We start from the raw sequence: 25,663 nt of genomic DNA on the forward strand, positions 1-25,663 counted from the left end.
GTGGGCGAAGGAAAATTCCAGACATTCCTCTCTTGGAGGTGGCCAAATTAATTGATGCACGCAGCCGTCAAATCACTTCCGGATGACAGCGTACGGTGACCCCGCAAATGCATGGCCTCCAAAACATCCTCTTGTTAACTGCCTCCTTCAGTCCTTGCAAAACTGTGGCTTCCTTTCTTGAGTGGATCCATCTCCCGCTGGTTCTTCCTCTCTCCTTACTGCCTACGACTTCATCCATGTGAAAATTAAAATGCAATTTCTGTTAGGGATGAGCCTAGCCCTGAAATGGCGGGAACAGCTCCTGAGATCCAAAGAAAGAAGACAAAGGCCATTCTTTGGCAGTGACGCATCAGAACTGCCTGGTCCTTTCAGCTGGAGATAACTGGGGATGGAACCGGGGACCTTCTGCCTACCTAGCAGAGGCTCTCCCACTGAGCTACAGCCTCTCTCCACAGCTCTCCAGGGTCTCAGGCGGAGGTCTTCCCCATCCCCTCCTGCATGGTCCTTTCAACTGGAGAGGCCAGGGACTGAACCTGGGACCTTCTGCATGTTGTGGAGGCTCTACCACTGAGCAATTACGCTAGGACCGGTCAGCGGTGAAAGGAAACCAGGCCGACCAAGAACGTGGTGGTTAGAGATGATCGAAGCGGACACAACTAAAAGAAGCAGCGCAGGATCAAAAAAACGTGGTGATTGTTGAGCACAGTTACAACAAGGGCGGGCTAAAAGTTGATGAAACATAAACAGAGAATGCACAAGCACAGAGGAGCCAGAGCATTCCATGTAAACGAGAAGGAATTCCAAACAAAAATACACACACACAAACACACATACATCCCGCAACTCGATTCGCTTGCTACAAACAACAAGCCGGAAGCCAAGAACATTGTGAATGAGTGGAGTTGCTTTCCTGCCTTGGCTACCCTGCCCATGTCGTCACATTATACAACCCGAGCGTACAAAAGTGTGGAAAGAGAAAATACCAGATGTAGCATACACACAAGAGCCACAAATAACGTAGAGGTCGAAGGGACCTCCAGGGTCATCTAGCCCAACCCCCCCCCCCCCAGAATGCAGGAACTCACAACTACCTGCCCACCCACAGCGGCCCCAATTTCATGCCCAGGTGATCCTTCCACCCAAAAACCCCCAGAATCCCTGGCCAGCCTGGCCTGGAGGAAATTTGCCTCCCGACCCCGCAGTGGTGATCGGCATTTCCCTGGGCATGCAAGGAGGGGTCACAAGAGCCAAACACCAGCACAGCCCCTTCTGCCCCCCCCCCTCACTCACCATCTGCCTGAGTTCACAGAATCAGCGTTTCTGTCAGAGGGTTATCTAACCTCTGCTTAAAAACTTGCAAAGGAGCTTGAAACCCACCACCTCCCAAGGAAGAAAAAGATCATAACTCTAACAGGGTAAAGCAATTTTTTTAAAGGGTAATGACTTGACAGCAGTTGGGTAAACAGAACTGCGTTGTCCATGACTTGGACCTCAGAGACAGAAATGCACTTCGAAAATGTCCCCTGGCCAACACTCAAATTTCCTGATTTTTAAAATAAAGAAGTCAGTGAATTTTTGTATATGAAAAGTGTAATATGAGAGACTCCTCAGAGGCACCTGCTGACACATGAAGAACCAAGGGAAAACTCCCCTACTCATCCCAGCAGCTGCTCTTCCAGGGTCTCCATCAGGGGTCTTACACAACACCTACAACCGGACCCTTTTAACTGGGAGGTGCCAGGGATTTGAACCCAGGACTCTTGGCATGCCACGCAGACGATCTGCCGCTGAGCTGTGGCCCTTCCACTGTGGGGGCGACCACAACTGTGACTCTCCAGATGTCCGTGGCCTACAATTCCCATCAGTCCCTACCAGCCTGCTCTCGGCTAACTACTTCAACACCTCGGTCCCTGTATTAGCAGACTTGGAATCGGCTGAAAACGCACTCCGCCCAGGCGTACAGATTTAAAACAACCTCAACGGGTCTCACGAGAGCCATCTGCAACACTCAGGAGCGTGCAAAGAATAATTTCAAGCCAAACCAGGAGCCATTCGGCCTCCGCACCAGTGACACGTGTTCTTCTGCTCCCGTTGCTCCATGCACACAACTCCCCAGTTCACTTCCGGCACCAGTTCACTGGCACCAGTTCACTTCTGAAGATAGAGGGATGCGTCTTGGTTTCCCATCCCATCCCCCTGACTCATACTCGGCCTTCATCCCTCCCCGTTTCTCTGAGAACGGCTCCAGCTCCGTGGTGCCTTTCCGTGGGCGGATATTTGCTTGACCTTAAAGGGGATTGAGGGCAGAGAATCTTGTTCTCCATGCGGCATTTCCTGTCCTTTGCGCTTCGAAACATCAACACCTACAAGCCGTCCTCCGGAAGGACGCATTCCAGCGTTTCAGATCTCCAATTTTTATCGGCACTGAATTTATGAAGGCTCTTATTCCGACAGGCAGGCCAGACTGCTGCGTCTCCGCCAGCCGAAGCCGAGACGGATTAATCTAAATTTATTTAAACTAAATGGGAAAGCCCTTCCACCGCCAGGAACGACGCTTCCACTGAAAAACGACCCTTTTAAAAACTGTTTTTAAATTCAACTATACCCTTGGCCCCCGAAACTACTTAGCTTTATTCTCCTCCATCATTTATCCTGCATTTGCTAGAATGAAAAGGAACGTTACCCTGATGGCCCCATTTGTCTTCGGAAAATTGAAGTATAGCAGCACTCAGGCATTATTGAACCGGGTGTTTTTTTTTGTTTGTTTTTTTAAGCCCTGGGACATAAAACAAAGAACAAGGGAACACACCCTAACTTCAAAATGAAGAAGAGGGGAGGGAAGTTTAAACAGAGCTCCACCCGCAGGGATGTGCACCTAAAAATTGAACGATAGCTTTAAAACTGCAAACATCAGGGTTTCTGTTTTAAAATCAAGGGGTAGCAACGGACTAACAGCCCCACTTTAGCAACTGTGGGTCACCTGTGGCTAGATCATGCCAGAAGCTCAGTTCTGCTGCCCCGTAGGAGTGTGCATTTGGTCTACCTGAGTTGGGGGGAGGGTGGGGACTCTGGAAAATACCTCATCCGTAGTTCATGGCTATATTTTCAGCCAGATATAGATAGCCAGTTTTTATTTGGCTATCCGAAATGGCTATCCTTGTCGGGATTGCTGAATAGCCCCGGGTTAAAGTGCATTTAAAGGGCTCTCAGTCCCTTTAAATGCCCTTGGAGAGAACTCTCCGCTTGTATACAGCTCTGCTTCCCGATCCTATCGGGCACAATCACACCACTTGTGGGGTTTTCAAAGCCTCAAGAATGTTTCAAGGGCTCCTCGCAAGAAAGTCTGAGGTCTTAAAGGTGCTCCAGGACTCTGATTTTATTGTGATACTTCAGACCAACAAGGCGACCCATTTGAATTTGCCCTAGAAACTGGCAAGGCTTTGAGGTAGAAGCTCTGACCCCCGGAAGCTTCTCATTCCTATAAACCTATAAAACTACGAACTCAAACCTATAAACACCCGACTATTACTAAGCACCGATTACCAATTACTTTCAAAACCCTTGAAAGGGGCCCTCCGATCCTAAGAGGTGCACGTTTTGATAAATCTTCCCCAGCGTTTCCTTTTCATTCCTCACTTCCCACCTGCCTATTTAAAAAAAAAAAACATTCAACGTTCGTTCGGTTAGCGTTCACAATGTGCTCGCTAACAGCCTGACCATAATGTTTGCTTTTTCTGACAAGTCCTTCAGAACAGATGCCTCACTTCCAAGCGGCTAGGAACAGAACGTTTTCGGATATGGAATACCTGAACAGAGAGCGCAAGACTCATGGCTCCCCTAAAGCACACCGTTCTTTGCGCGGCTCCGTTGTTTCCAGGGGACTGACTGGTCTGGGATGCAAGAGAACAGCGTGCCATTATGCTGCTCTCCACAAAGACGCTAGCGGTCACCAGTCTTCTCAGCCAGGGATCAATTACTGGAAGGCAAAAGAAGCCACAAGATGCGTTTCAAGGAAGAACTAACTGCTTCCGAGCGGCCAGAAGTTTCACGGCTCTGGCCGCACTTCCACAAAGGCCGGTATTTCATTTCTCACTCTCGGCCAGGGGCGGAAACACATCAATGGACTTTAGGTTTTGTAAAGGCCAGTTAAAGCAGACTACATCGGAGCCAAGCCGATCGGATTCTCCGGGCCCATCTCGGTTTGGCACCAAAGTAGAAATTAAGGGAGAAGAAGGCCCACCACAGTTCTGCTTGTCCTGCCGGCGTTTGGACCCCAGCTTAGAACATGGGTGCACACCTTCCTGCGCCTTGCAAAAATGTTTTGAGGCAGGCTACCTTGAAGCCACGTGAGGTTTAAACCAAAGCTTGCGACTTTATATTGGTTTTATTTTTTTTTTAGTTACGACTGGGACTTGCTGACAGCACTGTCGGGCCACCGGCTCATGGCGGTTCACGACAGAGAAACAAAGCCACCATTAAAGCACAGTGGATCGGCAACAGTCAGACTGAAATTCAAGGTGGATTACGCGGCATGAGCCAAGGAGATTAATAGGATGAGGCATGTAATAAGCAATTAGGAAGGGCTAGGACAAAGGAAAACTGAAGCAAAGCATTGAGAAGTGAGCTTCCTAGGCCAAACAATGCAGAAAACTGCATAGCCTAGAGCAGGGGTAGTCAACCTGTGGTCCTCCAGATGTTCATGGAATACAATTCGTGGGAATTGTAGCCCATGAACATCTGGAGGACCACAGGTTGACTACCCCTGGCCTAGAGGGCACCCCACACCACAAGACCACAAAGGTAGCTTACCAACAGCATTTCAAAGAAATCTGTCTTTGCTTAGTAGCCTCCTGACTGAGAAATGCCTGGTAACCTTTGAAGAATTGGGGATTTCCTCAAACCCGACCGGAAGACCACATGACCACAACATCACCAGAAGAGACAAGAGTCGTCTCATCAACGTCATTTGGGCTGAAGCAGCAATTTGCAATCCACGCCTTCCGACACACACACGGCATCCCGCTCCAGACAAGCGGCCGTCACTTGGGTTGCCCAGGACAGCCCAATCCTGCCACAGCTCAGCAGCTAAGAAGGGTCAGCCCGTAACAAGCCACCTGCTTTGTTTCTTGCCCTGACCTGGACGACCCAGACTAACCTCAATCTCATCGGCTCTCGGAAGCTAAACAGGGTCAGCCCTGGCCAGTCCGTGGATTGGAGGTCACCGACAAAGCCCAGGGTGGCCACACAGAGGCAGGTAATGGGATACCGGCCCCTGCTCCTCCCCTGTCTAAGGCCAGGTCTCCCAACCAGGGCTCTCGTAGACCTGGGACTCCATTCCAGCCTTTCCCCTTTATCCTGCCTTAATGGATCTGGCCACAAGCTACTCCCGGTATTGCAGGGAAGTGGCTGCTTCCACTGACGTGGGGGTGGCATTCTCACGTGCTTACGCCTAATCTGGCCTCAAACCACTCCTCTCCACCCCCAATCCTCCTCAAACATGCCAGGGAAGGGTGGCCAGCCAAAATCACTTCCGGCCCAGTTCCAAAGACTGAACTGAACGGCCAAACGTTTAGAAACAGCTGCACTACGGGTTTGCCGAAAGTCGCCTCTGACCACCACCACCTGTCCAGGGAAGATTTTGAGTGGACCAGAAGGAATAACGCACTCCTAGAGTTGGGAGGGACCTCCTGGGTCATCTAGTCCAACCCCCTGCACCGTGCAGGACACTCACAACTCTTTCACTCACCCACTGTCACCTGCCACCCCCTTGAGCCTTCACAGAATCAGCCTCTCCATCAGATGGCTCTTCAGCCTCTGTGTAAAAATCTCCAAAGATGGAGAACCCACCACCTCCCGAGGAAGCCTGTTCCACTGAGAAACTGAGAAACCGCTCTAACTGTCAGGAACTTCTTCTGGATGTTTAGACGGAATTTAGAATCATAGAGTTGGAAGGGACCTCCTGGGCCATCTAGTCCAACCCCCTGCACCATGCAGGACACTCACAACCCTCTCGCTCCTCCACTGTCACCTGCCACCCCCTTGAGCCTTCACAGAATCAGCCTCTCCATCAGATGGCTCTCCAGCCTCTGTTTAAAAATCTCCAAAGATGGAGAACCCACCACCTCCCGAGGAAGCCTGTTCCACTGAGGAACCGCTCTGACTGTGCATAAACCTGCTTGTGCATAGGAAGGATTTCCTTGCAGGGAAAAAAAAGAAAAGCACTGTAATGAGATGTCCCAGAAACAGGCAGAAAAATCAAGGTAGCTGCCATTCTGTCTGCATCAGGGGGGCTCCCCAACCGCAGAGTGGCTTGTACAATTTATCAGAGGGGCACTGCGAAGGAAGAGATTCATGTCAGGACTGACTCCCAGGACTTTGGAAAACCTTCCTTCAGTTTTGCACGGATGAATACACCCCCCAAAACACACATTCACGCACATTTATGGCTTATTTATCCCACTGTACGCAGAGAGTCCCTGTTTGTTTATACCCCAAACAAAACAATGCTACCGTATTCTTAAGAACGCCAAACACACACCTCAAAAATATTCATATCTACAAGTCAGTGCTTGAAGATCTGCCAGCCTAGTTCATCTGGTTTCCTTCTAATCCCTGGCAAATTCCGGCTGCGCGAAAAATGACACACAAGACATCTGTGAGGATCAGAGGGAAGAGGAAGGTAACCTGAGAAATCCAGTCCAAAGATTTCACTGCAGAATTCTGCCACTCCGCTTAGGAATTCTGTTTAGTTACGAGGTTTGTTTGTTTAGTGTGCGGCAAAGTTACGCACAGGAAGCATATAAAATATGTTGCCAAGTCAGATACAACAGTTATGCAAACAGACGGGGCGATACTAACATCTTAGTGTTCACGCAATTCAAGGACCGATAATATAGAACGTTTGTTGTTGAATTACGTTGCTATAGCTCAGGAGAAATGAACCCCACCCAGGAAGAACTTTTCTATGGGTTTATTTATTTTTTATTCTAGTTTGTTTTGTTACATTTATATACCGCCCTCCCCTGGGGCTCAGGTCGGTTTACATGGATCGTAAATTACACACTGAACTCAGTTTTGTCAACAAACTGGAATATAACAATGAAGGAGAGAAGCTGGTTCTTATATGCCGCTTTTCTCTCCCCGAAGGAGTCTCAAAGCGGCTTACAGTCGCCTTCCCTTTCCTCTCCCCACAACAGACACCCTGCAAGGGAGGAGAGGCTGAGAGTGCCCTAGCATTACTGCTTGGTCAGAACAGCTTTATCAGGGCTGTGGTGAGCCCAAAGTCACCCAGCTGGTTGCATGTGGGGGAGCGGGGAATCCAACCCGGCTTGCCAGATTAGAAGCCCACACTCCTAACCACGACACCAAGCCACTACAATAACAATAGTAACAGAAGATAACAGTCTAATGAGCTAGTAATCAACAGGTCCTTGGTTGCACAACTTAAAAACCAAAACAGGAAGGGTCCTACATTATCTCTGTTTTTTTAGAAGTCACAAACCCACAATACCCAGATATCATACCCCCGACATGCCTGTCCACGTAAGCTCAAAGGCTGGGTTCAAATCACAACTGCAAAAGTCACACACGGCCCAGGATATTAAGCAACTCCAGAACCTTCTGTGCAGCTGCTTCCTGGATCCTCACGGGGGAAGATTTTCTCCAACGGACCTGGTCCGCCCCGGATTTCTTCCAGCCACGGCAGGAAGGTTCCACCTTCTTCGCAACAGTGCCTGTATGGGTTTTTAATCTTCCTCAAGGCGGTCACGCAATCCCACCTCCATGAAGATAAAGTGGCAAATGGGGTGTTTTCTGCCCCCTCCAGGATGCCATGAGAGAAGGAGAAGCTAGGCCTTCCAGTCCCAGATCTTCACAACTGGCCTGCACCTGGATAGGCCCCGTGGCAGATCGGTGAACACGGATATATCCATGTTCCTTTGGCTGTGGGGCAACAGAGGGCCTGGGGCGGGTCCAGGACGGCACCGACGTCACGCGGAAGTGGCGATAAGCCCTGCTGGCAGACAAGCAGTGGCCCAGCCTTTTCCGCCCATGCAGAAAAGGCCTGGGAAGCACAACTTGAGTCTGGATCTATGCTCAGTTCCTCCAAAGTCAGTCGCCTTCCACCTACAATCTCATCCCACGCCCTGGGAATACGTCCCCTCTAGGGCTCAGCTTCTGAGAAACCTACAAGGAGGCACGAAATTATATACTTGGAAACAGAGACAACATCTGGGTGAAAACACCGTATACAGATTTACGGGAGGTTTGGTTATTTCTTTTTTAAAAGAATCAGAAAGCTATTTAGGTTTACCTTTCCATCAAACGGTTGGAGGGTACTAGAAGTGTCACAGTGCTTTGCATAAAGTGGATGTTGACAGGAGAAGCTGAATTACCTTCATGGCCAATAATTCGTTCTGACAGGTCTAGAAAGCCAGCTGCAAAGCGCTTATTAACAAGGGGGGGCCAAATTCTGCAGGTGTCCACGGACTACAATCACCATGATTGTAGTCATGGCCAATTGGCAGGGGCTCATGGTAACTGTAGTCCATGGACGTCTGGCAAGCCGCGGTTTGGCCACCTCTGATGAATCTGTCTGAGCTAGCAGGAAGTTTTGTTCTCTTCAAAAGAGAAAAATTAAGCCCCAATGGACCACAACCATGTGTAGCGCCTGCTTCCGCATTGCCACCCCCAAGAGAAGAAAATTACGTCTTCTGAAGTCCCTCCTACCAAGAAGATCCCTTATAAACAGGAGAGGCAGACAAAATTTCAGCGCACAGGGCATATGGGGAAAGGAAAGGGGGGAAGGAGAAACCGCCCAGGGATTGGCAAGAGATGCAAAAAAAACGAAGGAAGGGAAGGGTTTTAATCAAATCTAGGCTAGACAGATGTGGTAAACGGATACTCGGCTGCCGCTTAATGGTCCCAGCACTGTCAGAAGAGCTTTTTTTTGTTGTTGTTGTTAAGGATCTGAGAAATCAGCCACCCCAGACGTGAAGGCACAGAGCCTTGGAACAAAGGCCTGTTGGAATGCAAGGGTGTTAATCACCTTGGTTTTGTCACACGCCCCCGCCAGGGCACCTCCCCTCCAGCTACTTTGCAAAACAAAACACGCAACCTCGCCACAAAGCCCACGGCACGCCCCTTGCACACAAACACCCCCCCCCCCAGTGAATTACATTTCAACCCAAAGGCCCAGATGGGAACACACAAGACCTCAACCTTGTCTGTTTCCAGGTCAATTTCCCCCAGGAAAAATCCTGAGCTACTATTTGCATTTAAGCCCTGGGGATGCCTAGCTTCTCCTGCGCCTCTTCCACAGAGCAAACTCTCCAGCAGCCAAACCATGTGCGGTCCAGACACACACACACACCCCACATAAACCTTCCACGAAAGCCCCACACCGAACTCCATCCACCCTCCTTTACAAAACCCATGGGCCCTCGAAATGCCACCACCTTCCGCATTCTACCCCCCACGGAGTTCCTCTTCTCAATTTGCCCCTGTAATCTTTGATTTAAATCTGTATTTGGAGAGCGGTTATGCATATACGTGAATACCCACAAATGCATGTGACATTGTAAGGCGGCCACTTTGTGTTCCAAATTAATCGTTTTCTGTGCATTTTCTGAATGCGACATGTTACTCCAAGTGTCGCTCTCTCAATTATTTAAATTCTGTATTGTTTGTGCCCATATCTCCATGTGTGTGTTTTCCGTCACTCGAATCACATGTTAAGATGCACATGTCATTCAACACATAGCATTCTAACGCATACAAATTAAGTTTCTAGGATTTAAATTCTAATTAATATGCACCCATGGGTTTTTTTTAAGGTGGCATTTTAATGCTTCATTTGATTTAAATCCTATAACGATTTTGCTCATATACACGTGCGTATATACACACACTGAATTATGCTCGCATACACATGTTTTACAATGTGGTGTTTTAACATCCTTATCTTGTGTACATATATAAATATATATATACTTAGTTGATAAACAGATGACAGGTAGAGAAACAATCCTGTGTCACGTTACTTTTTTTAAAAAAAGATAACAACAAAGGACTATCCTCCCCAAATTAAATCAATTAGAGAAACTGCCAGCAAAAAAACCACCCCAATGCATTGAATGCATGCAAGACGGACATTTGCATTGCAATGTACCAGAAAAAGCAAAACCAATTAAACCTGCCCATACACACCCCATAAAGTGTTGCACGAAAGTGCTCCCTTTGGGTCAACCCCCAATTGTGTACATACACACATTTCATTGCGCTGATACGCACATGGCTTACAAAAGTGGCCTTTCAATGTAGTCATCTCGGGCTTAAACTTGCAACCTTGCAGGGGGGGGAGTGCATTTTAAAAAGAAGAGGGGGGGGGAGAGCCCTGCAGGCAAGTCAGCATCGCCCCCTCCCCAAATAATTAAAAAAACAACCCAAGCCCCTTGACTGCGCGTGGCAAGCACGACAAATGAACCCCCCCCACACACACACACACACCCAGAAACACTGGCAGGAGAAGCTCTCCTCAGGCTCAGGCACAATGCAAATAATAATAATAATAATAATAATAATAATAATAATAATAATAATAATAATAATAATAATAATAATAATAAGGAGGAGGAGGAGGAGGAGGAGGAGGCTGTTGCAAAAAGAAGGAGGGGGAAGCTTCATGTTGCAACCTTGCAAGAGGGCCACCCAGCAGGGCCCCCTCCCCAAATGGCCCCCCGCCCCTTGCAGGACCCCCACACAGGCGAGGGGAGGGGAGGGGGAGGGGGAGGGCCCCCCCCCCCCAAAGAGACGCACCGACCTGGCGAGGACGAGGCGTCGGCCTCAGAGGCGGCAGCAGCGGCGGCGGCAGCTTCGGCCGGAGCCCCAGGAGCAGGGAAAGCGGCCTCGCCCCCGCCCACGACGCCCGCCTTTGGCACCACCCGCCGCCCGCCAACATGGCGGCGGCCGCTGAGGGGACGCGGCGCGCGCCCGGCCCGCCATTTCCGAGGCCGGCGACGAGCGCGCGGGACGGCGCATGCGCACACCCTCCCTCCCTCCCTCCGCGCGTTCTAACGAGGGACAGGTGGTGGAAAGGGGAGGGCGCGTGCGTGCGTGCGCGCGCGAGCAAGAGAGAGAGAGAGAGAGAGCGAGGAGGGAGGGGAGGGTGGCCGCCGGCCTCGCTCGCGCACGCGCACCACGCGTCTCCCTTCCACGCATGAGCAGTTACGCCCGTTCCCCCCCCCGCTCCTTTTTTGGTGGTCCGGTTCAATAACAAAAAAAAAGAAGCAGAAACCGCCGCCCGCTCCTCTTATTTTATTTTAATTATTCGTGACAATTATATTAATTAATTCTATTAATTAATTCTAATTAGTAAAAATTATTATTGGTTATTAATTATTATTAATGGTTGCTTTTAATAAATATTGATGCTCATTATATGATTAATAATAATTATTATAATTATTAATGGTTATTATAAATCAATATTAATGAATATTGCTCATTATATGATTAATAATTATTATGTTTTATGTTGCCATTTTAATATATTTGTCATATCTGTAGGGCCTCCTGTATCTTCTAGTAGTTACTCATAATTATTTTATTTCTTAGATTTTTAGAATACGATTATTCTATTATCTTCTATTTCATCACCCTAATGGTTTTATAATATGGAACAATTGCACGGCTGTGTGTTTCTTTATTTCATAACAGCAATCATTTTATGTCATGGCTTTATTTCGCGTGACAATGTTTTGATTTTGATTTGGTCGCAAGGATTACTTGTTATTTTATGATTTTTTATTTTGAATCAAAGAAAGGAATATTTTATTATTTGACCACAACCATCATTCTGTGCCAATCAGCGCCGTCCCTTTAACCCCTGCAGTGCTGGGGTGCAAAATCCTACTTTCAGTATGTGGACCCCATGATTTTTGCACTAGATTGTCCCAACCTCAACATAAGATCGCCTGTTGCATCAACAGCCACAACATACACCCCCCCACACACACACTCACACCTTTGGGGGCAACGTGGTTCCAAAGCACGGATCCTCATGGATCCTCAAGGGGTTTGCATTGAACTTACCAGGGACAGTCAACCTGTGGTCCTCCAGATGTTCAGCAAAACACTGGCAGGGGTTCATGCGAATTGTAGTCCATGAACATATGGAGGACCACAGGTTGACTACCCCTGCGGGCTTAACGTGTCCATGGCCACAGCCTGCACCCCAAAAATCAGGGATCCAGGACTTCATGGCAAGGCAGCAGATCAAACACACACACCCAGTCCTCCTTAAAGGGCAAAACAGCTCCATTTTAGGAAGGAAGGAAGGAAGGAAGGAAGGAAGGAAGGAAGGAAGGAAGGAAGGAAGGAAGGAAGGAAGGAAGGAAGGAAGGAAGGAAGGAAGGCTGTTTGTTGCCTGCTTGTGAAACCTCCTCCTGTGTACAAGCGAGACATGATTAAGCTCACCCATGATTAAGTTAACACAAACCCTAACCATAGAATATATCCCAATATAAATCCCTATATGTTTACACATATAATACTGTCAACAGTTAATTTTACATCTCATGGTCTTTCCAAACCATGCGATAAAGTCTTCCCCAACCCTCAGGATCCCAGGAAACCTCCAGAATCCCCATCCGTTCCCATGATTAAGGTAACACATATTTACCCCATTATAAATCTCTATACTTTTACAATAATGTCAAGAACTATTTCTACATCGTACGGTCTTTCCAAACCAAAGTATTCCCAACCCCAAACGATCCCCGTAAACCTCCAGACTCCCCAACCGGATGAATGATTAAGGCAACCCAAACCTCAGAAGTTACTCCAATATAAATTCCTATATGTTTACATTCACAATGATGTCAAGAACTATTTATACGTCTTATGGCATGCCACAAAGTCTACCTCATCCCTTGCGATCCCAGGAAACCTCAAGACTCCCCAACCAGACCCATAATTAAGTTACCACAAGCCCTCACCACACAATAGACCCCAATATAAATCCCTATACGTTTACATGTATAATACAGTCTACATAGATTTTTACATCTCATGGTCTTCCAAATTATGCCACATGGACTTCCCCGCCCCCAACGATCCCATTAACCTCCAGACTCCCCAACCAGACCCTTGATTAAGCCAACCCTAACCCTAACCGCAGAAATTACCCCAATATAAATCCCTATAAATATACATGTACAGTAATGTAAAAAAACATTTTAAAATCTCATGGTCTTTCTAAAGAATGCCACACAAACCCCCGGACAATCCAACCGGACCCATGATTAAGCTAAATCTAAACGCAGAATATACCCCTATATAAATCACTATATTTTTACATGTATAATAATGTCAACAAGCCTTTTTACATCTCATGGTCTTATGAAACCATGCCATGAAATCTTCCCCAACCCTCATGAACCCAGCCAACCTCCATATTCCCCATCCGGACCCATAATTAAGGTACCACATATCCTAAGCACAGAATTTACCCCATTATAAATCCCTATACATTTACAGTAATGTAAAAAACTATTTCTACATCTTATGGCCTTTCCAAACCAAGGGGCAAATTATTCCCAACCCCCAATGACCCCCATAAACCTCCAGACCTCCCCATCCAGACTCATGATTAAGGTAACCTGACCTCAAAATCTACCCCAATATAAATTCCTATATATTTACATTCACAATGATGTCAAAAGATATTTTTACATCTCATGGTCTTTCCAAAGCAAGCTACAAAGTCGCTCTCATTCCTCACGTTCCCAGGAAACCTCAAGACTCCCCAACCAGACCCATAATTAAGTTACCACAAGCCCTCACCACACAATATACCCCAATATAAATTGCTATACATTTACATGTATCATATTGTCAACAAATAGTTCTACATATCACAGTCTTCCCCAACCCTAGATCCCAGGAAACCTCCAGACTCCCCAACCGGACCCATGTTTAACTTAGCATAAACCCTAACCACACGATATACCCCAATATAAATCCCTATACGTTTACATGTATAATACAGTCTACATAGATTTTTACATCTCATGGTCTTCCAAACCATGCCACATGGACTTCCCCACCCCCAACAATCCCATTAACCTCCAGACTCCCCAACCAGCCCATTGATTAAGCCAACCCTAACCGCAGAATGTACCCCAATATAAATCCCTAAATGTTTACATGTTTGCTACTGTCAACAAATATTTTTACATATCAGTCTTCCCCAACCCTCAGGATCCCAGGAAACCTCCGGACTCCCCAACCGGACCCATATTTTAGGTAACCCAAGCCACAGTATTTACCCCGATATAAATCACTATATTTTTATATGTATAATACTGTCAACAGATAATTTTACATCTCATGGTCTTTCCAAACCATGCCATGAAGTCTTCCCCCACCCTCAGGATCCCAGGAATACCAACCGGACACATAATTTACGATACCCAAACCACAGTAATTATCCCAATATAAATTCCAATATATTCACTTTTACAATGATGTCAAAAAATATTTTTACATCTCATGGTCTTGCCCACCCATGCCACAATGTCTATCTCATCCCTCGTGATCCCAGGAAACCTCCAGACTCCCCATCCGTTCCCATGATTAAGGTAACACATACCCTAAGCACAGAATTTACCCCAATATAAATCTCTATATATTGACAATAATGTCAAGAACTATTTCTACATCGTATGGTCTTTCCAAACCAAGCCGCAAAGTATTCCCAACCCCTAACGATCCCCGTTTGCCAGTGCATTCCCCAGTCTGGGTACTCATTTTACCGACCTCGGAATGATGGAAGGCTGAGTCAACCTTGAGCCGGCTGCTGGGATCGAACTCCCAGCCTCATGGGCAGAGCTTTCAGACTGCATGTTGGCTGCCTTACCACTCTGCACCACAAGATGCTCTAACATGTATAATACTGTCTACAAATATTTTTTACATCTCATGGTTTTTCCAAACTATGCCACAAAGACTTCCCCACCCCGAACGATTAACCTCCAGACTCCCCAACCAGACCCTTGATTAAGCCAACCTGAACCCTAACTGCAGAGTTTATCCCAATATATAAATTTACAGGTACAATAGTGTAAAAAACATTTTACATCTCATAGTCTTTCTAAACGATGCCACAAAGACTTCCCCAAACCTCAGGATCCCAGGAAAACTCCAGACTCCTCAACCAGACCCATAATTAAGGTAACCCAACCTCAAAATTCACTCCAATATAAATTCCTATATATTTATGTTCACAATGATGTTAAGAGATATTTCTACATCTCATGGTCTTTCCAACTCATGCCACAAAGTCTTCCCCAACCTTCAGGATCCCAGGAAAACCTTCACACTCCCTATTTGGACCCATTTGGACCCACACAATTTACCCAACCCGGAATTTATGGTAACCCAACCTCAAAATTCACTCCAATATAAATTCCTGTATATGTACATTTACAATGATGTCAATAAATATTTTTACATCTCATGGTCATTCCAACCCATGCCACAATGTTTCTCATCCCTCATGATCCCAGGAAACCTCCAGACTCCCCGTGCATTCCCATGATTAAGGTGACACATACTCTAAGCACAGAAATTACACCATTATAAATCCCTATAGATTTATATGAAGTTAACATAAACCCTAACCACACAATATACCCCATTATAAATCCCTATACGTTTACATGTATAATACGGTCTACAAATATTTTTACATCTCATGGTCTTCCAAACTATGCCACAAAGACTTTCCCACCCCCAACGATCCCATTAACCACCAGACGCCCCAACCAGACCCTTGATTAAGCCAACCCTAACCGCAGAATTTACCCCAATATAAATCCCTAAACGTTTACATGTATACTACTGTCAACAAATATTTTTACATATCAGTCTTCCCCAACCCTCAGGATCCCAGAAAACCTCCAGACTCCCCAACCAGGCCACAAAGTATTCCCAACCCCTAACAATCCCAGTAAACCTTCAGACCGCCCCATCCAGACCAATTATTAAGGTAACCCAACCTCAAAATTTACCCCAATATGAATTCCTATATATTTACATTCATAATGATGTCAACAAGGATTTTTACATCTCATAGTCTTCCAAACTATGCCACAAAAGACTTCCCCACTAACAACGATCCCATTAACCACCAGACGGCCAAGGCAGACCCTTGATTAAGCCAACCCTAACCCTAACCGCAGAATTTACCCCAATATAAATCCCTATAGATTTACAGTAATGTCAAAAACTATTTATAAATCGTATGGTCTTTCCCAACCAAGCCACAAAGTATTCCCAACCCCTAACAATCCCAGTAAACCTTCAGACCGCCCCATCCAGACCAATTATTAAGGTAACCCAACCTCAAAATTTACCCCAATATGAATTCCTATATATTTACATTCATAATGATGTCAACAAGGATTTTTACATCTCATGGTCTTCCAAACTATGCCACAAAAGACTTCCCCACTAACAACGATCCCATTAACCACCAGACGGCCCAGCCAGACCCTTGATTAAGCCAACCCTAACCCTAACCACAGAATATACCCCAATATAAATCCCTATAAATTTACATACAATACTGTCAAAAAACACTTTTACATCTCATGGTCTTTCCAAACGATACCATTTATATCTTCCCCAACCCTCAGGATCCCAGGAAAACTCTGGACTCCCCAACCAGATTGAGCTAAATTTAAATGCAGAATTTACCCTAATATAAATCACTATCTTATTACATGTATAATAATGTCAACAAGCATTTTTACATCTTATGGTCTTTCGAAACCATGCCACGAAGTCTTCCCCAACCCTCATGATCCCAGCCAACCTCAAAACCGCCCAACCGGACCCATAATTTAGGTAACCCAAATCACAGTATTTACCCCAATATACATTCCTATATATGTACATTTACAATGATGTCAAAAAATATGTTTACATCTCATGGTCTTTCCATCCCATGCCACAATGTCTATCTCATCCCTCGTGATCCCAGGAAACCTCCAGACTCCCCGTGCGTTCCCATGATTAAGGTAACACATACCCTAAGCACAGAAATTACACCATTATAAATCCCTATACATTTACAGTAATGTCAAAAACTATATCTACATCGTATAGTCATTCCAAAGCAATCCGCAAACTATTCCCAACCCCTAACGATCCCAGCAAACCTCCAGACCCCTCATCCAGTCCCATGATTAAGGTAACCCAACCTCAAAATTTACCCCAATATAGATTCCTATATACATTCATAATGATGTTAAAAGATATTTTTACATCTCATGATCTTTCCAAACAAGCCACAAAGTCGCCCTCATTCCGCAAAATCCCAGGAAACCTCCCCAACCGGACACATGTTTAAGTTAACATAAACCCTAACCACACAACATACCCCCAATATAAATCCCTATACGTTTACATGTATAATATTGTCTACAAAATTTTTTACATCTCATGGTCTTCCAAACTGTGCCACAAAGACTTCCCCACCCCCAACGATCCCATTAACCTCCAGACTCCCCAACCAGACCCTTGATTAAGCCACCCCTAACCCTAACCGCAAAATTTACCCCAATATAAATCCCTAAACGTTTACATGTATAATACTGTCAACAAATATTTCTACATATCACAGTGTTCCCCAACCCTCAGGATCCCAGAAAACTTCCAGACTCCCCAACCAGGCCCATGATTAAGTTAGCACAAACCCTAACAACAGAATTTACCCCAATATAAATCCCTATAGATTTACAGTAATGTCAAAAACTATATCTACATCGTATGGTCATTCCCAACCAAGCCACAAAGTATACCCAATCCCTAACAATCCCAGTCTACCACCAGACCCTCCCATCGAGTCCCATGATTAAGGTAACCCAACCTCAAAATTTATCCCAATATAAATTCCTGTATATTTACATTCATAATTATGTCAGAAGATATTTTTACATCTCATGGTCTTTTCAAAGCAAGCCACAAAGTCGCTAGCAATCCTCGGAAACCTCCAGACTCCCCAACTGGACCCGTGATTAAACTAATACAATCCCTAGCCACACAAAATACCCCAATATAAATCCCTATACGTTTACATGTATAATACTGTCTACATATATTTTTACATCTCATGGTCTTCCAAACTAGAGCATAAAGACTTCCCGACCCCCAACGATCCCATTAACCTCCAGACTCCCCAACCAGACCCTTGATTAAGCCAACCCTAACCCTAACCACAGAATTTTCCCCAATATAAATCCCTATAAATTTACATGTACAGCAATGTCAAAAAACTTTTACATCTCATGGTCTTTCCAAATGATGCCATAAAGTCTTCGCCAGCGCTCAGGATCTCAGGATCTAGACTCCCCATCTGGACCCATCATTAACCTTACCGTACACGCAACCACAGAATTTCCCCCAATAAATATCCCTATACACTTACATGTACAATAATTTCTAATAACATTTCTATCTCTTATGGTCTTCCCAAACCTTGCCACAAAGATTTCCACACCCCTTACGATCCCAGTCAGAATTCCAAACACCCCAACCAGACCCATCATTAAGCTTACAATAAGCACAGAATTTACCCCAATATAGATCCCCATAGTTACATATGTTATATTGTCAGAAAATATTTATACATCTAACAGTTGTTCCAAACCATGCCACAGAGTCTTCCGCTCTTCTAACAATCCCAGTAATCTTACAAACTCCCCAACTGGACCCATGCTTAAGCTAACCCTAACTTGAGAAATTACCCTAGACATAGTGGTTTCTCTTTGTACATAAACTTATTCTAATTTTTAATGCAACCCGGTGCTTCATCCTTTTTGTGTCTTCTTACTCTGCTGGCTCTTTGCCCCCCTAGAAGCTCCATGGTACCAGCTCTTGGAGAAGGAGAAGGTCTTTTTCGTTGAGAACGTCGGTTTCCTTTCCATGTCGAAATGTAGATGCTCTTCCAGATCCGCTAAATAAATTGGCAACTTTATTTTACAGCAAAATCTTCTTGCAAACTTTATTTTACAGCAAAATCTTCCTGCAAACTTTATTTTACAGCAGAATCTTCTTGCAAACTTTATTTTACAGCAGAATCTTCTTGCAAACTTTATTTTACAGCAGAATCTTCTTGAGAACGGTCACTGAAGTGAATTGAAGGGCCATTCTTTGGCAAGTGTGATCTGACAGGGCTTCTAACTTACCCGAAAAAGAGTTGGGCGGGGTCTTGTGCTTCTACACAAAGCCACGTGTGAAATTCAGTGCAACCAGCCCTGCGTCATTTTTCTGTTAAAAACACAGGACTAGCAGCAGTGGGGGTGGGGGGCAAGCCGGACCCCCCTGGCCACAGGAACCGAACATAAGGACCGAAAATCCCTTCAAGGTAAAAGACCAGGGAGGGGGTCATTTCTGCAGATGCTCCTGCCTCCTCTTTCTCCCTGTTCCAGACATACACCCCCACATGCAAATAATTTCCTGTGCCATTTCACATGTGGATATATTTTTTGGTGGGGTTTAGCCACCTGTGAGCCTGAGAGACAGGAAGCAAAACTTGAAGGCATCACTGAACTGCAGAGAGAGAGAGAAAGAGAAAGACAGAGGGAGGGAAAGAGAGAAGTCTGATTTGGTTCTTCTGAAAAGACAGTTCTCCCCGGGCCGCCACGGAGGGAGACGTGCCTCGGAGAGGACCGTGGCCGGAGGATGGAGGCGCTGGCTTTGTACAATTTCCAGTCTGCGGAGAAGGACGAGCTGAACTTTAAGAAGGGGGACACGCTGAAGGTACCAACGCCCGTGGGCAACCCTTGGCCAGTCACACGTGGTTTAAAAATAAGTCCTCTTTGGAAAAAGGGGGAGGCTTACGACTGGGTTAAATTACACCACTCAAACAGGGGGGCTTAGTATAACTTGTGTCTTAGTATAACTTGTGGCTTCGGCAGCAGATTAGTCAAGTTTCAACCCCTTCTTGGAATGTCAGTTTAGTGGCTTCCGAAATCCGCCCTTCCCGTGTCATTCTAGGAGACCCCATTTAGAAACCTTCCTTGGCGATGGGCGTTTACTGGGGGACCACAGTCCGGTCACATGCCCTTGACCGCAACTACCTTGCAGGGGCGTTGTGAGGATAGACTGGAGGAGAGGAGAGCATTGTAAGCCACTTGGGGGGGGGCAGGGGAGTCGTGTGTGAAAGAGGTATAAAATAAATGAGGCATTGGGAGAGGAGACCCTGTTCCCACTCCCCCCCAAAAAATCTGGGGTCCCAGGCACAGGGCAGAACTACATGCGAGGGAAAGCCAAAAAGTATTGCTACGAGGGCTCCGGTTTGTACATGCAAACAAAATGTGTTGAAATCTGTCTCTTTGATGAGCAAATGGTTGCAGAAATGTTCCCTTGGTAATATACTTGTCACGGTATCATTAGGGCACCTCCAAACCAAAAACAGAAAACTGACTTGGCGACTAACAACGTATAAACAATGCAAGAAACAATCCATAACATGTAAATCACCGTAACATTCATACAGTGCAAACAGGTCCAGGAGCAGAGTGCACGGATGGATTTTTGGGAGGGAGGGAGGGAGGGAGGGAGCAGGGGCCCTTCAGATGTTGTTGGTGACGCCTGGCCTCAACCAAACGCCTGGCGGAAGAGCTCCCTTTGGCCGGCCCTGCGGAACTGCTTGAGCTCCATCAGGGCCCTGGTCTCCTCCGGGAGCTCATTCCACCGCGTGGGGGCCAGGACAGAGAAGGCTGCCTGGACTCATTTAGCGGAGCACGATTTGAGTCCCTCGAGGAGGTCCCATTCGCCATTTTGCTGCGGTGTGCAAAGCAAAGTGCAGGCAATCCTTCAGGGACGGGCTAGAGAGATGGAAGCACCCCCTTCAGGAGAACACCGACCCAGAGGGAGAAAGAGTAGCTTCACTTTACCTGTGTGTGTTTTGTTTAACGGAGGCATACAAGAACCAACTTTTCTTCTTCCTCTTGGATTTTGCTGCAAGGTTTTTTGACTTCCCCTTGTATAGATATTTGTGTTGGTCTATATTTGTCTGGGGCTTGAATACCGATGCCAGCCTACAGGGGGGACCTGGGGACCCCCTTGGAAGGCTCCACTCCCAAAGCCTCCCAGGTTCCCCCCAACCCAGAGGCCTGGATCTCACGAATCAATAACCCTAACCTCTGCCCCGTCAAAAGCCCCATTTCTGTCTTTTGGCCGCCATCTCTGCACACTCAAAGTCGCCATCCTGTTGGCCTCCAGGGACATGACTCGCCCCCAAGAGTCCCCGGAGAAATCTCAGATCCTGTTTTTGCAACTGAGCGTTTCACTGTCAGAGAACCAACAGGACTCCACCTCTTCTTCATTCAGGGCACATCCCCTGCTTGAGAAACCAAGAAGCTCAAAACCTGGGCCTGGTACCTGACAAAGGGAGGGTTGGCTCTTGAGAACTCATCCCCTGCAGATCCTCTTCGCCACGGGATTCAAATCTTGCTCTTGTAACTGCAGTGGGGGGACTTAACACGGCCACCCTCTGCAAAAAGTCACCCATTGTTCGTAACCTTTCAAAATTATCCCGAGTCAGTCATGCTAGTATTAACAATTGGGGGTGGGAAATAGCCAAACCCCCTCCAAACATCCCTTGCCTGACTGCCAGACAAATACACTACACATATGCAGATATAACGGTTATTAACTTATTACTTAGTAACTCGCCTAGCGATCAACCACGGGTTAAGACTGCCTGGAGAAAAGATGCCAGCTCTTTTCTTCAGCCTTTTTGCAGGGGCTTAATGGCAGAGCCTCTGCTTGGCATGCAGAAGGAGCTACTCGATTATTGGCTTGTTAGTCTGCAATTTTGGTTAACGGTGAGGTCCCTGCTTCCCACGAAAGACTTCAGGAATAAAATTCTTTAAAAACCAGCCTTAGAGAGTTCCTCACTCTTAAACAGTCCTTGTTTACAACTCCGCTTTCCTCCCCAAAACGGGACCCAAAGTAGCTTCCGTATTTCTCCTCTCCATTTTCCCCACACAACGAGCCTGTGAGGTAGGCTCTGCGGAGTGTGCACACCTGGCCCAAGGTCTCCCAAGGAGCTTCCACCGCAAAATGGGGAATCTGAATCTGGCCTCCCAGATTTTACTTTGAAATTCTCACCAGTATACCCCAAACTGACATCAAGATCAGTATTGCCTACTCAGCTGGTGACATCTCTCCAGGCAGAAGTCTCCCACGTGATCCCTTTTAACTGGAGAGGCTGGGGATAGAACCCGGAACCTTCTGCATGCCAAGCAGAAGCTCTACCACTGAGCCACGAGTCCTATTGTGGGGCGGTCACCTCAGTACACCTGCTGTTTTCCACTACAGATCCTGAACATGGAAGACGACCAGAACTGGTACAAAGCAGAGCTGTCCGGCCTGGAAGGATTCGTCCCCCAAAACTACATCAAAATGAAGCCGCACCCGTAAGTCGGTTCTTGTATTCAGATAGGGCCAAGGGCGTCTCTTCCTGTTTGGCCCTTCCTGGTTCTCTAGCGGGTTACCTGCAGAAGGTCAACAGGTGAAGCTTCCCCATCATCTTCACCTGCGAAGGGCCTTCCCCTGTGTTTTCAGGCCCCGGCTTGGCTCCCTATTCGAGCTTCCTGTGCTGTCTCCCTCCAGGTGGTACTCCGGCCGGATTTCCAGGGAGGTGGCTGAAAAAATCCTCTTGAAAAAGCAGTTTAGGGGAGCTTTCCTGATCCGGGAAAGTGAGAGCAGCCCGGGGGACTTCTCCATCTCCGTGAAGTAAGCCCGCGCCTTCCTCCGACTTTGGGGGCCCACGAACGTCCCTCGTTCAGGAACAGCAAAATGGCAAAAACTGCAATGCCTGGAGGTCTGGGGGCAGCCTGGGGGGGGACAGAAGCCACAATGGGATATGATACCACAGAGACCTCCCCCCCCCCCAAAGCAGTCATTTTCTCCAGGGGAACTGATCTTGGTCATCTAGAGATGGGTTGGCATTCTGGGAGACTCCAGACCCCACCTGGAGGTTGGCAACTGCAGCGCTGCCACTTCACCCAGGGCCTTGTCCTCCTTCTTCCTCACAGCTACGGGGAGCAAGTCCTGCATTTCAAGGTGCTCCGGGAGAAGAAGTGCAAATACTACCTCTGGGAAGAGAAGTTCAGCTCCATCAACGAGCTGGTGGATTTCTACCGGACCAACAGCATCGCCAAGAAGCAGCAGCTCTTCCTCCGAGACCGAGAACAATCACGGGAGGTAAGGCCGAGGAAGCTGGGGCATCGCAGAGGTCCGGCCGGGTCCCGTTCTCCAAAGTGGGTCTAGTTCTCCCGTTGTTTTCCGTTCCCACGTGGTTCGCGTTGGCTGGACGGAGAGTAAGGTACCAGAGGACAGAAGGTAGCTTGAAACCAGGGGTAGTCAAAACTGAGTCCCTCCAGATGTCCATGGACTACAGTTCCCATGAGCCCCTGCCAGCGTTCGCTGGCAGGGGCTCATGGAAATTGTAGTCCATGGACATCTGGAGGGCCGCAGTTTGACTACCCCTAGATTCAGGCGGGCAGCTGTGTTGGGCTGAAGCAGCAGAACAACATTGAGTCCGAGTTTGCAGGTTTTTACGTCGGATTATGACCTGAGAGAACCGGGTTCGAATTCCTTACTCGGACACAGAAGCTGCCTGGGTGACCTGCAGTCAATCACGCACATGGTCAGGAGAAGAGAAAGATGTTAGTCGCTTTGGGAACAAAAGGGAGGGATACACATAAAGCAAATAAGGTGGCTTACTGTTTGGGTTAAACACATAAATAAGCTATATATTTGTTTAAAGAAGCCCAAATTTAAAACCGCAGCTTAAAACTCATTTAATCACATGCAGTCACAACCCCCCCTCCCATCTTCAATTAAAGAACAAGATCACAAGGGCCTTCCATGGGGGGGCTGTTCCAGGATGGTGGGGCTACCACTAAAAAGACCCTGTCTTTTGCACCCATCAGATGTGCTTCTTTATTGATTGATCGGACAGTAAGGGGGGGGCGTCTCTCTGGAGTCTTAATTCCCGGGCTGGAATCCATGCAAGAGGTCAGTCCTTTAGATTGTTTGGCTGAGTCCACAAGTCATAGTTGGCACGTTTGTTTAAATTCGGAAGCTTCCGTGTGGGGGGAATCCCCAAACAGGCGTTGCAGGAAGGAGAATAGCCAGAACAGTTCATTTCTTCTCTGACGTCCTCTCCGTCTTCTTTCGCGCAGCCCAAGAAACCCAAGTTTGTTCAAGCCCAGTTCAACTTCCCGGCCCAAGAGCCGACCCAGCTGGGCTTCGTCCGAGGGGACGTCATCGAGATCCTGGACTGTTCTGACGCCAACTGGTGGAAGGGAAAATTGGGCACAAAAAGTGGCTTCTTCCCCCGGAACTACGTTTTCCCGCTGAGCATGTGACCCGCCTCGCTGGCATTTCGGTAGGATGGCCCCCTTTCGGCAACCGGACTGGATCCTTCCAAAACTTAAAGATGACCGGAACACCTTGAGGCCTTTCTCCGGGAAGGAGACGAAGGGAACAGTTTGTTGGTTGTGTAACATTTGTGGCCTAAGAACACATGTGCATGACGGGAATCGGCCCTACTGCCTTCCAGGTGGAGATGAACTGGATTCACACAATTGTTACCTATCCAGAAGGGATTCCTTCTGCACTGCAAACCAACTGTGGACTGAAGAATCCTGGGAAATGTAGTTTAGTGTGGCCACTGGGAAATGTCTTAGAGATCTCCGGCGCTCTTTGCACACTCACAATTTTCATTTAGGGCAGAGATCCCCAGCCGTTCGGACCCAAGGGCAGTGGGCGCAGTCACAAAATGGCTGCTGCAGGAGGTGGAGCCACTCGCACAAAATGGCTGCTGCAGGAGGCGGAGCCAGCCACAAAATGTCATGGATTGAGGTTATATGTAAGAGCTCTAATAGTAACTCTTCGAGATTTCAGGTAGGAACTTTGTTTAAGGGGATGCCTTTTAATGTACACGGCCAATCAGAAGCCCTGTTGGGCTAAGGCTCCTCCTAGCCCCGCCCTCTTTCTAAAAGCACTTGGTGGACACCATGCAAGGTGTCGGAGGGCACCACTAGGAGAAAGAAAATGACTACTAAATAAGTAGAAAGTCAATATTTTGCAATACATCCTAATATTTTGTCGCTCCTGGGTTGTGTATTACATTTGTGTTCAACTGGACAAAAAAAGAGAATCATGGGCCTCATTTTAAGGAAGTCACAGAAGAGGAGTGGGGGCCAAGCGGCCAAGTGTCAGAAATCAGGTGTGATTCTCTAGTTATGCGTCAAAAGGCGGAGAGGAATGAGGATGGCTGGGTAGATTTAATGGGCGTTTGAAATCTCCTGCCCCAACCCTTAAACAACAACAACGGCCAACACAAGACAACTTTTTACAGCTGCAATGCATCCCAGAGAACACCAGGAGGCAGTGGCCCAACACAAAACATCCCCAAATGAAATTCAATCTACTAACTTTATCTTTGCAGTCTAAAGAAAACCATAGTATAGTTCTACTGGAATTACATTTCTTTAGACTACAAAATCAGAGTCCAGTAGCACCTTTAAGATCAACCAAGATTAATTCAAGGCGTGAGCTTTCGAGTGCAAGCACTCGT

The 25,663-nt window shown here is 47.0% G+C and overlaps 1 protein-coding gene across 1 annotated transcript; it reads left to right on the forward strand.

Moving 5' to 3' along the window:
* The first annotated feature begins 19,701 nt into the window (after positions 1 to 19,701).
* Positions 19,702 to 25,201, forward strand: GRAP (GRB2 related adaptor protein). Its single transcript, XM_077316792.1, has 5 exons — positions 19,702 to 19,824; positions 22,393 to 22,490; positions 22,687 to 22,809; positions 23,112 to 23,280; positions 24,264 to 25,201. The coding sequence occupies exons 1-5, from the start codon at positions 19,747 to 19,749 to the stop codon at positions 24,447 to 24,449; spliced, it is 654 nt and encodes a 217-aa protein (XP_077172907.1). The 5' UTR covers positions 19,702 to 19,746; the 3' UTR covers positions 24,450 to 25,201.
* The last annotated feature ends 462 nt before the right edge of the window (positions 25,202 to 25,663 follow it).

The sequence above is a fragment of the Paroedura picta genome, chromosome 17, assembly GCF_049243985.1.
Source record: "Paroedura picta isolate Pp20150507F chromosome 17, Ppicta_v3.0, whole genome shotgun sequence".
Taxonomy (NCBI): domain Eukaryota; kingdom Metazoa; phylum Chordata; class Lepidosauria; order Squamata; family Gekkonidae; genus Paroedura; species Paroedura picta.